At 35.2% G+C, this 13,452-nt stretch overlaps 1 protein-coding gene across 11 annotated transcripts in view; it reads right to left on the bottom strand.

The window, feature by feature from the left end:
- Window positions 1–13,452, bottom strand: part of EPHA6 (EPH receptor A6) — a 943,752-nt gene that overhangs the window by 60,085 nt on the left and 870,215 nt on the right. The window contains exon 11 of one of the 11 annotated variants that reach the window (XM_063806933.1): window positions 11,581–11,719. The exons of the other annotated variants lie outside the window; for them this stretch is intronic. Within the exon in view, the coding sequence (XP_063663003.1) occupies window positions 11,627–11,719 (93 nt within the window). The 3' untranslated portion in view covers window positions 11,581–11,626. Of the gene's footprint in view, window positions 1–11,580; window positions 11,720–13,452 lie in introns of those variants that run through there. 11 annotated transcript variants of the gene reach the window in all.

Raw genomic sequence — 13,452 nt, 5'->3', positions numbered from 1 at the left:
AAATTGACAATGTGCTTGAAATATTATAGCAAATAGGAGGCATGTCAAAGTTTATAGAGAGGAGAATTTTGAAGAAAGGTAAAACTATATTGAGCATTTTAATGATAGGCATAATCTATACATTTGGTTTACTCAATGAATAATAAAAAACTTAAAAATACAAAGATATTTAAAAGGATTGGGGGCATAGCTCTTTTATGAATGAAAGGGGCTTTACTTTTTTAATGAAATAATTATTTCTTTCCTATATTTGGAAGTAGGCTAAGCACAAGTTAGTTTTTAAAAAAGTGTAATCCCATTTAGAAACAAAGTGGGTAGAAGTACGTTACTTTTTTTTTCTAGTTCTTTTTTTTTTTTATTATACTTTAAGTTCTAGGGTACATGTGCACAAGGTGCAGTTTGTTACATATGTATACATGTGCCATGTTGGTGTGCTACACCTGTTAACTCATCATTTACATTAGGTATATCTCCTAATGCTATCCCTCCCCCTCCCCCCACCCCATGACAGGCCCCAGTGTGTGATGTTCCCCACCCTGTGTCCATGTGTTCTCATTGTTCAGTTCCCACCTATGAGTGAGAACATGCGTTGTTTGGTTTTCTGCGATAGTTTGCTTAGAATGATGGCTTCTAGCTTCATCCATGTCCCTACAAAGGACATGAACAAGTACATGTTACTTTTAACAAAAGTGATAATCTCATTTAGAAAGAATCATATTACTGGGTAGTTTTATATCAATTCTATTAAACTGTGGTAGAAACACATACTATTCTTTGATCTAGGTTGAAGGCATGAAAGACTAGCAGAAGTAGAAAATTACATACCAAATAACAGAAGAAATATACTCAAAGAAATAAATGTAGTTTTCTGGACATACATTGAAAGACACAATCAGAAATTTCCACTGGCAATGATCATATCAGAGAAGACACAGTCATAATTGATATTATGGTAGGTTGTATTATACACAATAATACACAGTAATACTATCTACCTTTCTTCCCTGACTTGGCCATTGCTGCCTGGGAATGAAGCATATTTCCCCGCCTCACTGACTTTGAGCTTGGCAGGAGACTTGGTTGGCCAATGGAATGTAAGGGAAGCAACATGTGTCACTTCCAACCAGGGCTTTAACGTGCTTGCATTGTTTGGCTAATCACTCTGGCATTCTTGTCCTGTACCTCCAGACAGGCATGCTCCAGATACCTGCTGCTCCTGCAACCTGGGTCCCAGGATGAGAAATGTGGAGCAAACCTGAACCTAAGTGACATTTTAAGTAGAGCTGCCACAGTGGACCTGCAGACTCGCACATGAGAAGTAAAGGCTTTGTATTTTCAGCCTCTGAGGATTTTGGGAGGTGGCCTGTTATGCAGCATTATTACACCAATAGCTTTAACAAATTATCTGTTTTGTTTACATTAATCATTTCAACAAAATTATATAGCATCTGTTGGAAAAGAAACTATGTGGAAAGTTGTACTTCATGCCCAGAAAGGAAAATACAGTATAAAAATAACTTAATTGATCCTTGATCTTTTGTCTTAACTCCTCAGCGTCTCATTCTGAAATAGAGACTATGCTTATTATATTTCATCGCGTTACGATCTCTGACAATTTCCAATGAAAAAAAACACCTGGCTTCCAGTTTGAACTTCTTGCAAAATGCTAGCATTTTTAATATGACATTATAGCCATGATGTCCAATAGTATGTTAAAAAATTTATAACTACTTGTACTTCTATAGAAAAAACTGAAGACACAGATTGAGATAAAATAGACTCTAGACAGTTGCTGTAACATAGCACAAATGTTATCTTTGATTGTTTTTTTTATAGTGAAGGATCTACGGCAGACTAAAATATATAAAGCACTCGAAAAAGATGTAATTGGAAAAGAAACCAAAATAAGACTTCTGACACTGAGAATGAAGATAGGCTATCATGCCAGTAATTAAAGTTTGGAAAAGTAACTTTCATGAGCAGGAAAGATATTGCAGGGGAAAGGACTTTCATTTGTCCTCTTCATGCACCATAAGAGACAAAAAGCCTGACACACAAATCATTGCAGGTGAAGTGCAAGTAAGACTTTCTACCAGCTGGCTGTAAACAACTCTCAGAACTGTGAGAGCCAGAAAGAATTTTCCCCACAAAATATAGGAGATATTTTTTGCTGTGCCACTGGTAAACAATGTATACCCTAAAGCTGGTGAGGGTAGTAAGATATTTACTAACAGATGCCAAAGAACACAGACTCCAAGATTCAGTGTTCCCTGATGGTTATAAATGCATCTCTTTACAATAATTCTGAGCAATTTCAGCAAAAACACTTGAAATCTTATCTAGGCATCAAGCTATAGTACCATGTGTCAGTGTAAACAAATGTGGGCACAAAAGCCAGGAAAGATAGTGCATGTCAGCTGTAAACATACCAGTGAATGAAACCAAAAGGTCTTATGTAGCAGAGAAGATGTTAATAAATTCACAGGCTGAGAGCTGTAATAAACATATCTTGGCAAATTACAGTCTGGTCCTGCGCTATAAAATCAGGCATATATGTAGAGTTTGAATTTCACAAGGTTTTGACAGTGTCTCATTGACTCTTATATTGCATTTATGCATCTGATTTACTGCTGTGATTGTGAGTTCCCTAGGGATAGATCTTATTTCTGTTTATCTCTCCAATTCTTAATACCTGCCATCTACCAGGAATGCAATAAATTTTTGTGAAAGAGAAGATGGGAGGAAGTATGGGAAGAGGGAGAGAAGGAAGGAAGGAAAGGCAGACTATTGATCATTTGCAGTGAGTCATTCTAGCTTCTAGATGTCCAATAGCTGACCCTTTAATCTCCAGATAATTCCTAACTCCAGTTAGTATTAGAGAGTTCCTTTCTCTTATCTTTCTCCGTGAAATTGGTGTAATAATGCATCACAAATGAATAGTTATATTCATTTATAATTTCTAAATGTGCTTTAGAAATGTTTGATGAATGAATATAATGAATGAGAGTTTAAGCTATATTGCTCACTAAACTAGAAGATGTACAGATCTTGCTTGAGTTACTCATCATAATTTCTCACCAAGAATATAATGCTTAGTGTAATGCCATTTGCCATTCCAGGGCTCAGAGATTTACCAAAAAATTTACATCAAAGGAGGTAGAATAATAGTAAGACGTGGACTTGATCCTAGATATGAATCTTAGATTTGCATTTGATTATTGTGTAATCTTTGGCTAGTTACTTGGTTTTCTCCATGGTTCAGTTCTCCTATATATTACCATGTGTTAAAAGTACCTGTAGTAATCATCGTTCGCCGTTTACAAATATATGTTCTTCTCTTTCTGAGTAAATGGAGGGATTGTTTTTGCCCACTATTTTGAAGTTAGGCATGGCCATGTGACTTGTGCTGGTCGACAAAATATAGGTGAAAATGATGGGTGTCACTTCCAGTCAAAGTTTTTAAGAGTCAATGTGCTATTTGTCATTCACTTTCCTCCTGTTACAGTGACTGGAGATATTTCAGATGGTGGAGGCCTCTGTCATACTAAGTCTCTACATTATGTCCATGTACAGCACAATTTCTAGCTACAAGATCTGAAGAATGAGCAAGAAATAAACCTTTACAAATATAGTGACTAAGGTTTGGGAGGTTATATGACACTGTAGTGTAATCTAGCTCATCCTGCTGATACAGTGACTTCTTCATGGAGTTGTGATAAATGCATTTAAAGAAATAAATAAATGCAAAGTCTTTAGAAAGCATTCAACAGGAATTAACTCTTATTCTTATCTTAGGTTCTTGCACTGAGACTACATTTTTGGATGCATACAGTTTGCTCACCTGTTCATTTGACAACAGTTTTATAATATCATTTTCTATAACAAAATTGTTAGTCAAAATTTGGTTTATTAATAGTAGTCTAGACAAACTTATTTCTGTTTTATAACTTTTTATGAGTGACATCATATAAATTTTTCTTGTGGTTGCTAAATTTGGGAAAACCTATCAAATTTCTTTATCAGCTGTCATAGGCAAACTTACTATAGCACTATTGTTATAGATTTGTGTCCTACACATAGAGGAATTCTGAGAAATTCCATTTCATACAACACCTAGTTTCGTGCAATACCCGTTAAAGGTGACAACAAAGGTATGGGGTCTTTAAAATTGTACATGCTGTATTATCACATTATCAAAAATATTTTTCACAGGACAGATCTTCTGTTTTGACTGGATCTGTAATGAACTGAATCCTCTGCTTACAATTTTACGTATCTGATGATTGAAAGAATTTTGTACAGACTGGTTTCTGACTCCCTCCCTTTCAATCTTTCTCTTTCACTATTAACATTCTTTAAGGGCTAGGTACTCTATGGCATGCTCAATCACAACACCTCTGGCTCTGCACCTTTCTTAAAAATCATTTTGCAGTGATTCAGCATGGAGGGCAGATGGGTATTTCTGGAAACCCTTCCTATACCAAGTGGTAGCGATAACATTATTAGACGTGGAAGTGACTGAGAAATACACAAAAATGTCCCACTGAATTCCAAATAAATGTATCTCTAGCTCAGCTTTCTGATCACTGAATTTCCGAAATGGTCACTTCAACACTTACAGAAATGTGGTGGAGGGTAAGTCAATCAGCACAGAGTCAGCAAATTCAGCCAGTTGTAGTTAAAATGTCTTATTTTTGTAAAATTTTTAACAGTAGATTATCATATGAACACATTTCTAAAGCTTTTCCTAGGTCTTTCCAAAGGCCTTTAAATCTTAAGCTTTGTTAACTTCACTGTAAATTTGCTTCTTTTCTTATGATTATTTATTCTTATATTCATTAATTTACCCATTCATTAATTGAAAAATATTTGCTAAATATGAAACGTGCTGAGTACGAAAAAGAATTAAGCACGTACTAATGTGGATATAAAGTAGCATCCATTCTCAGTGAACATATATTTTCATGGGGAGGTAGACATGTATATAACAAGCAGTACCTAAAGGGAGTAGCAGTTACTGTTTAATATCCATCTAATGAACATTCACCTATTATTTCTTCTTTTCAAGCAGCACCTAAGTGTGTTGAGTAATCACCCTATTCCATACAGCCATATTCACAAAATCCTTTGTGGTAATCCCATTCTCTTTGCCTATGATTGATTTAGGAATGGGCTTCAGCTAATGCAGCATGAGAAGTCAGCTGGGGTGCTTCTGGGACAGCTTAATGAACAATTCCTTTTCTTCCTCTGGAAATGTTAAGTCTGGGTGAGATGACTAGAAATGCAACGGTCATCTTGCAGCCAGAAAGAGAGCTAAACCGAATACGAAGGGCAAAGGAGAAATATAGAAAGAAGTACGTGGGCCTTGTGTGGGGTTGGTGAGCAGCCGAATTTATCAACCCTCAAGCCACCCTGCCCCAAGACTTGCCATGCTTCAGGGAATTTAGAATTCAAAAAGAAAATTTTTAGTAAGCTAGAAAACTTCAAATTAAACCATGACAAGCTTATTTTTGCCAGCCACTCTCCTCTCTGTAAAATTGTAAGGTTTCATTTTTCGTTACTTTAATTCTATTCCAAATATGAAAAGCAATTGAATATCTCAGAGGGTGATTTGATTATCCTTTTTATAGTTACTACATCTGTACTAATGTATAAGGGGTTATTATGCTGTTTATTTTCTGTAATTTTTCCCAATTAACAGTTATTACTAGAAACTATTTTTGTTAAATGAGTGGTACTGCATATATAAGAGGATGTGTAATGATATAAGGCAGACAACTACAGAAAAGACAACTCTTTTTTAATATAATGGTCAGGAAACTAAAATATCACTGTAATTCAATTAAAATTATACATATTCACAGGAGCATGATGCCAATGAAATCTGAGTTATCTGAAATTAGAAGAATTTAGCTTAATTAAAAATTATAATTCAAAAGCATTTTAAGACCTCTTTTTATTCTCAAAGGAGAAACAAAGTTTTCTAGAGGTTTCTGACTGACAAATGCAGGTACATACAATAAAAATGATATCTAATAAAGCATTATAAAATTTTCTGTAAATCTTAGAATGCACTCAAAATAGGAAGGTTTTCATTGTAGCTGGTATTTGTTATTAAGCTGTAGTCAGGTTACAGCAAATTACTGACAATTGTTACATTTCAGCTGTAACTAGATGGGTCATCTCTCTGTTTATCAATTCTTATAGTCTAATACGGGAGAATGAATTTTGTTTTGAACAATTGAATAGTGACAGACAAGTTGTCCATAGAGTATACAGATGACAGATCAAGAGGAAAATAAGCTCTTAGCTAGTTTTTCAGTGCCCTTCCTGGAAAAATAGCCATGTGACATATATACTGTGCACGGTGGGCTTCTGTGTTAGTGTTCACACTGCTGGAAAATGTATTGCTTGAACTAAATGCACCCTCAGTTGAGCACAAATGATTCAACCACAATGTAATAGGGAGATCATTACTTCTGCAAAAGGATTTTCAAGATGAGCAATGAAGGATCATAGTCTACGGAGGAAATTGAGACATGACTTGCTCAGCATTGTAAAATTGTATGGCCTGATAGATATTGGTCTGTTCTTTACGTCAATAGGTAGAAGGGTCAATTATATATATAAAAAAAGGAATGTTTCAGGTGGGTTGTCAATACTAACAATTCTAGATATGCTTATTAATCTCTAGGAATTATTTACTTCATTTAAATCATTTCATTTTTAGCTTCCAAGGGTGATTTGAAAAATGATCTATTGAGGGATCAGAGTTCTCTACTCATCTTCAACCTGTTTAAAGACATGATGGTTTTCATCACATCATTCACTTTCCACTGATGATCAGAGTTTTACATGAAGTTTGGGTACTGCCTCATAGCTTAACAGGTGATCCAAGCCACAGACTAGACAAGAGGGAAAGGAGTAGACTTAATTAATTTTAATTACTTAATTAGATGGGATTTCCATTCTTAAGGAACAATGTGGCTGCTTTTAGCTTCTAAAAGTCACTGTGTGATGCTGCTTATATCTCTTTAATCAGTTATAAACTTTCAGCTTGGCATATAAATATTAAGCTGAGCAGGCTTATATAATGGCTATAAGAAGCCTTCTGGTTACTAGTAGCAGATATCTTTCTAAAATTACATATGTAATATATTTTTGTTAACAGATTCAGATTATACAGAACTAAGTAGAGTAAAACATGTTAGCTCCCCTTCATCCCTCTCCCAATCAGTAGGAACTGTTGAGTTTAGTGAGTATCATGCCAGCTTCAGCATATCATGCTTCAGGATATGTAATGCTGCCTTTTTAAGGTACCATTTCTTCATTTATAATGAAGTATTTTATTAAAAAAGGATCAATGCACCACATATTTTGGTAGCTTAAAGAGCCTTTCTAAGTCACAGATTCGTTTATTCAATAAATATACATACATTTATATAAGTGGTATTATTCTGAAATTTTTAATTTCCAATATGCTTTTAATTTTTTCATTACATAATATGTTTGGGAGATCTTTTAAAGTCATCCCACTGAAGCCTGCACTGTCCTTAATGGCTGCATAGGATCCATGCTATGAATGTATAATAATGAATTTAATATTCCTGATAGGAAGATATTTAATTTCCTTTCGATTTTTCTCTATCATAAATAATGCTTCTATCAATATCTGGTACATAAGTCTTTATTCTCATGTGAAAGTATTTCTGTAGAAGAGAGTCCTTGTTGGCTAAAAGTTGCAAATTGAAAATTTGAGATACTGCCAGGTGTTCTTCAAAACAGGTTTATCAATTTATATTCTTACCAACAGTGTATGAAAGTGCTTATTTCCATTTATCCCTGCCAGCTCTGGATATTATAAATCTTTTTAATTTCTGCCAGTTTGATGATTGAAAACACAGTTTTGTTTTAGTTTGCATTTTTTCTGATTACTAGCAGGTTTGAACAGCTTTTCATATATTTATTGTCATTTGTATTTCCTCTTCTGTAAATTCCTCTTCCTATTTTTCACTATTTGACTACTTGCTTTTTTCTTATTGTTCCACAAATCTAATGTCTTATCATTTTTGTCTTTACTTATTTGCCTTTTGTTAACCCTGATGTTAATTTTGTATATTTTCCTATGCTTGTGTGTGATAGAGCAGTTATAAAAAGTGCTTGATAGATTTTCATTACAAAAGTGAAACTCATGAAAGTACAAAGACCTTTTACTTGTTCACTTTTGTAAAAAGTACTTTTAATTTCATGTCCTTCATTTAACCTTGTGTGCTAAATATTTGAATGGCAAAGAGAGAATTTCCAAGTCCCAACATTCATTTGTTCTTCATTCATTTATTTATTTAAAAAATGTTTGTGCCACAAGCTGGGTTTGACACTGGGGATATGATCTCTGCCATTAGTTTGGTCTTAGACAAAGGGACACTGACATGTAAAGAAACCATGACAATATGGTAAAAGTCATGTCTTGCCATTTTTATGTCAAATGTCTAAATCTGAAATTACTGAGAGGTTGGCAAACTCATCTGTTTTTCACTTTTCACATTTGTTGAGTGATTCATTCATTTAGTCACACTTGAGTATCTATATTGCAAATAGTAGAGAAATATAAATAAAAGTGACATTAGATGTCTCCCTCAAGGAACTGAGAGTCTAATCAGAGAGACAGGCATGTACACACTTGTAGTGAGGTCCTAAAGAACATCAGCAATGGCTGGTGGTATGCTTGTGGGCTGGGCCTGACATAAGTGTGTTTCCACATGGGAATCTCTCAGAGAGAGCATAGTAAGCCATGAGAGAATGAACATTAGGAGCCTGGCATGTTACCAAATCCTTAGCTATCAGAGAAGAGGAATGATTCTGAGCACACATGCTGTGGCTCCAATTTCTCAGTCCATTCCTACCACTACGTTTATATTTGAGTTGTTTGCAGATCTGAGCAGGATAGAAGGAAAGGGAAATCAAAGTCAAAATTGACAGAGATTTTCATTAAAACTCTATAAGACCTCAAAGACATAAGAAGTACTTTGGGAGCCCTGTAATAAAATGTAACTCTAAAGATGGGAAAGTGATTCCTTTAACTATTTTACAACAGAACACCGTGTAGCAGCATTTCCCAAAATATGTTCCACTGAAAATAAATTGCCCATGTAAGGCAAGCAAAAGGTTGCCTGGTCAAATCACTTTGGGTCACAAAGGGTTAAACAGGTTTCTTCAAGCTGGATCTTCTGAGAACCTTTAATAAGTTAATGTGTCTTTGTGAATCACCAAGAGTGTAATACTGAACAATTTAAATTCAAAACCCTTTCTAGGGTGTCCCAGGGAAGAATTTTTCCGGGAAATGTATTTTGGTATATTGAAGTGTCTGATCCTGCTATGTACATGCCACAGGTTTCCCTTTATTCACATTCAGGACAAGATGAAGGCAAAACCCAAAATACCTGAGGTTGTTTACTCTTAGGTGTATTTAAAAACAAACGATTGACTAGGGACTGAATTAAACATCTAATTATATTCCCGTTAATGATTCTTTCATTAAGCATGTGCCATATTATAGTACATTAATCAGGCATGAGATATTTAAAGATGCTTTTAAACAACTTCCTGCAACCTTGTTTTCATGCCTAGCAGTACCACAGAATGTACTTCACATATTATAAATAGAGATTGATCAGTTTAGGCACTTTGGAGGAACCCACACACTTCAAATGCTACTCATAATTTTCCATGATTATCTTCCAGCCGAGGGAAACTACCTGACTGTGTGGGGACACCCTCTGTGTTCCAAGTTCCCATTGAAATGAGGAAAGAGATTGAATAGATTCCAGATTATTTGCTAAACTCTTAGGAACTATGGGGAAAGAGAAGTAAAACCTGGGCAAATTCCATTCTCATAGTGGGTAGGGATCAAAAATTCATCTAAAGAGCAATTGGAAGGAAATCATTAGTAGAAAAATTGCAATGTACAACTTAAGAATCACTAATAAATAATAAACAAGCAGAATTATTTTGACTAATATAACAAAGCCAGGAACATAAAAACAAGAATTTGGAAAACTAAGATGGCAGAAATAACACTAAGCATATAGTTATCACAATAAATAGAGATGGGTTGAAATCTTTATTAAAAGATAGACTTTCAGATTGGGTCTCATGCACACACAAAGGTATACACTGACTTAATTATGTTATTTGTAAGACATATATCTAGAACAACATGACTCATGCAGCATAAATATACAAACACACATAAAACTATTTCAGGACAATCAAAACAAAAGTGAAATCAGGGCTTGTATTATTCGTATAAAAGTAATAATCATAATTTTTGTATATCAAATAGCCAATATCAAAATATATAAAGCAAAACTATTAGAGTTCTGACAGAAATTACAAAAACACAATCATACAGAAGACTTTACCTCTCTAGATTTAGATTCTAAACTTTCAGGTCAAGAGGCTAATAAAATTATAATTAAATCACCTTTCTAGGATTCTCTGCTTTCACAGCAGGGGTGAAGAAGGGCTTCAGATACTCCTAATATTCACAGCCTTGCCTCCACAATATGCTTTAAGAATAGCAGGAACAGATCTTATTGGCCCTTTATCCCTGCTCTGTCATTCACCACAGGAAGCCCTCGTCTTCTGGGTCCATCCTCAACTTCTACTTTGTAGTCTTCAAATCTGAGAGCCTTCCAACTGTGCCCTCTGAACCTCATGGCCCATCATCAATCTTTTCCCTAAAGTTTTGTTCATCTTACTGTTAACCAAAAATGAAGTTTTCTTTGAGAACACATCTTCCTCTGCACAATTTTCATGTCATGGCTGTTTTCTTTAGTCCTATATGCCATATACACTAGGCTGGGAGAGGTATTTCCCACATCCTATCTTAAAACATACTACTTTGAACCTCAAGGCACCAGATTTCCAGTCACCACCCTCTCTGTAATAGTCACCTATCAATACTCCAAGTCACCACCCCTCATTTCTTGAAGACTTTGTTTCTGACTACAGTCCCTCCCTTCAGGAACTGAATACAGTTCCTCCCTCCAGGAATACAGTCCCTAAGAGTAAATAACCTCAGGTATTTTGGGTTTTGCCTTCATCTTGTCCTGAATGTGAACATTAATACGAATTAATGTCCCCTTAATTCATATTGACATTATAATCTGTGTAATAACACTCCTGTTTAATTACAGTTCTTTTAACGCCTCTTCTTTTCTGCCTTATATTAGTCATTCACTTCCATGGTTATACTCTGGACCTTGTCATTACCAAACTGCTTTGCCTCCATAATCTCAATTTCAAGAAGCCTACTCTTCAACAACCATATATTTTTTTTTTAAGATGGAGTTTCGTTCTTGTTGCCCAGGCTGGAGTGCAATGGCGCAGTCTTGGCTCACTGCAACCTCCACCTCCCAGATTCATGCAATCCTCCTGCCTCAACCACCCAAATAACTGGGATTACAGGCACCTGCCACCATGCCTGGCTAATTTCTGTATTTTTAGTAGAGACAAGGTTTCGCCATGTTGGCTAGTCTGGTCTTGAACTCCTGAACTCAGGTGATCTGCCCACCTTGGCCTCCCAAAATGCTGGGATTGCAGGCTTGAGCCACCATGTCTGGCCTCACATTTTGTCTTTATCTCTTATTCTAGTAGGATGTCTCCAATAATCCTTTAGCTCCACCAAATCCAGGAATCCATTGATCCTGTCAATTTTCTAGCAAGCACATTAAAAACAGAAAAAGGTAAAATTAAAATCAATGTTAACTTAATATGATATATTTAAATATTATCATTTCAACATATAATGTAAATGTTAATCTGGTGGTGTGTATTTTACACATGTAGCACTTCTCAATTTGGATATTAAATTTTCATTAAAAATGCTTGATATGTATTTAGATTTTATAAAATTTGCAATTAAAAAACCAGAGTTACACACTGAAGCTTTTCCAAACATTCCTAAAGTTTTTTAAAAATGAAGAATGAGTATCAATTTTAAAATCAAAATTAATTAAACTTATATTAAAAAATCAGTTTCTCAGTTGCTCAAGTCACATTTCCAAGTATTCAATAGATATATGTGGCTCATGGCTGCCACATTGTACAGCAAAATCCTAGATCACTTATTTTCCCAGTCTTCTAGATGATTCCGTATCTTATCCTTTCTTCTAAACTGCAAACCTCTCCTTCTTCATCCTCGATTTTAGCTGATTACATCTCCAACATGATGGAGAAAATAAAAGCTATCTGAAGAGACCTTCAACAAAATGGTATGACTACATCTCGACCCAGGGACTCTATTTTCCTTCCAGTACTAGAGATAAACAGTTCATACTCCCATCTAAATCCAGTCATTCCAACTGTGCACTATGCTCCAGTCTCTCTTCTCTACTCAAGGATATAATTTCAGTAAGATTGTCTTTCTTTTTCTGTGTCATCTATTTTTCCTTCCCCTGGACACAAGCCTTTAAAAAAGTTTTGCTGATCTCACTTTTCATTGTGACCAGTGCTCCATCTCTCTGCTTACTTTTATAACAAAATTCTTTGAAAGAGTTATTTATACTTCCTAGTTTCAGGGTGAATACACTCATTTTTCCATTCCAATTAAACCTTTATCTCTATTATTTCACCAAATCTATGCCTTCAAAGACATCAATGACCTTCTTGTTGCTAAATCAAATAGTCAGTTCTCAGTCCCCATCTTCCTCAATAACTCCTTCCTCTTTGAAATACTTCCTTCACTTGGATCCCATGACACCATTCATTTCTGGCTCTTTTTCTACCTCTTTGGTAATTCCTTCTCAGTATCCTCCTCCTCATATTCTCAGCCTCTCAGCTTGGTGTGCCCCAGGACTACTCTCCTCATTCTCTTGGCAATATCATTCAGTCTCATGGCTTTAAATATCACTGATGTGCCAGTGACTCCCAAATTCATATCTCTAGTGTGGATCCCTTCCTTGAACTCCAGCCTTTCTGCTCAATATTTTCACTTGGCACATCAAACTTAACATATCCAAAATTTAGCAATTTTTCCCCCTCTATGACTGCTCCTCCCTGCATTCTTCCATTTCAGATTGCCCAGGAAGCCTTGGAATTTTCTGTCATGCCTATTTTCTCTCACATCCAATGCAATAGGAATGCTTTTAGCTGTACCTTAAGAATATACCGAACATCATGTCACTTTTAATTCCTCCACTTTTTTTAAACTCCTGCATACATTTTAGAATTTGCAAAAGGCAATCATTCTTTTACTTTTTAAAAGACTACAGGCTGACATCTATGATAGTCTATTTTTTGATGTAAGATTCAATTTATCTATGTAATTATTTCTGAAGTTAAATTAAAAGATCTGATAGAAAAATTAGTTTTGTTCTTATAAGATATATAAATATATATTCAGAGTTTATGGGTAACGACTGTTTCAGATCAAAGATTATTGCCACATGT

Source organism: Pan troglodytes, chromosome 2, assembly GCF_028858775.2.
Source record: "Pan troglodytes isolate AG18354 chromosome 2, NHGRI_mPanTro3-v2.0_pri, whole genome shotgun sequence".
NCBI classification, from domain to species: domain Eukaryota; kingdom Metazoa; phylum Chordata; class Mammalia; order Primates; family Hominidae; genus Pan; species Pan troglodytes.
This window is presented reverse-complemented; position numbering and strand designations above follow the sequence as displayed.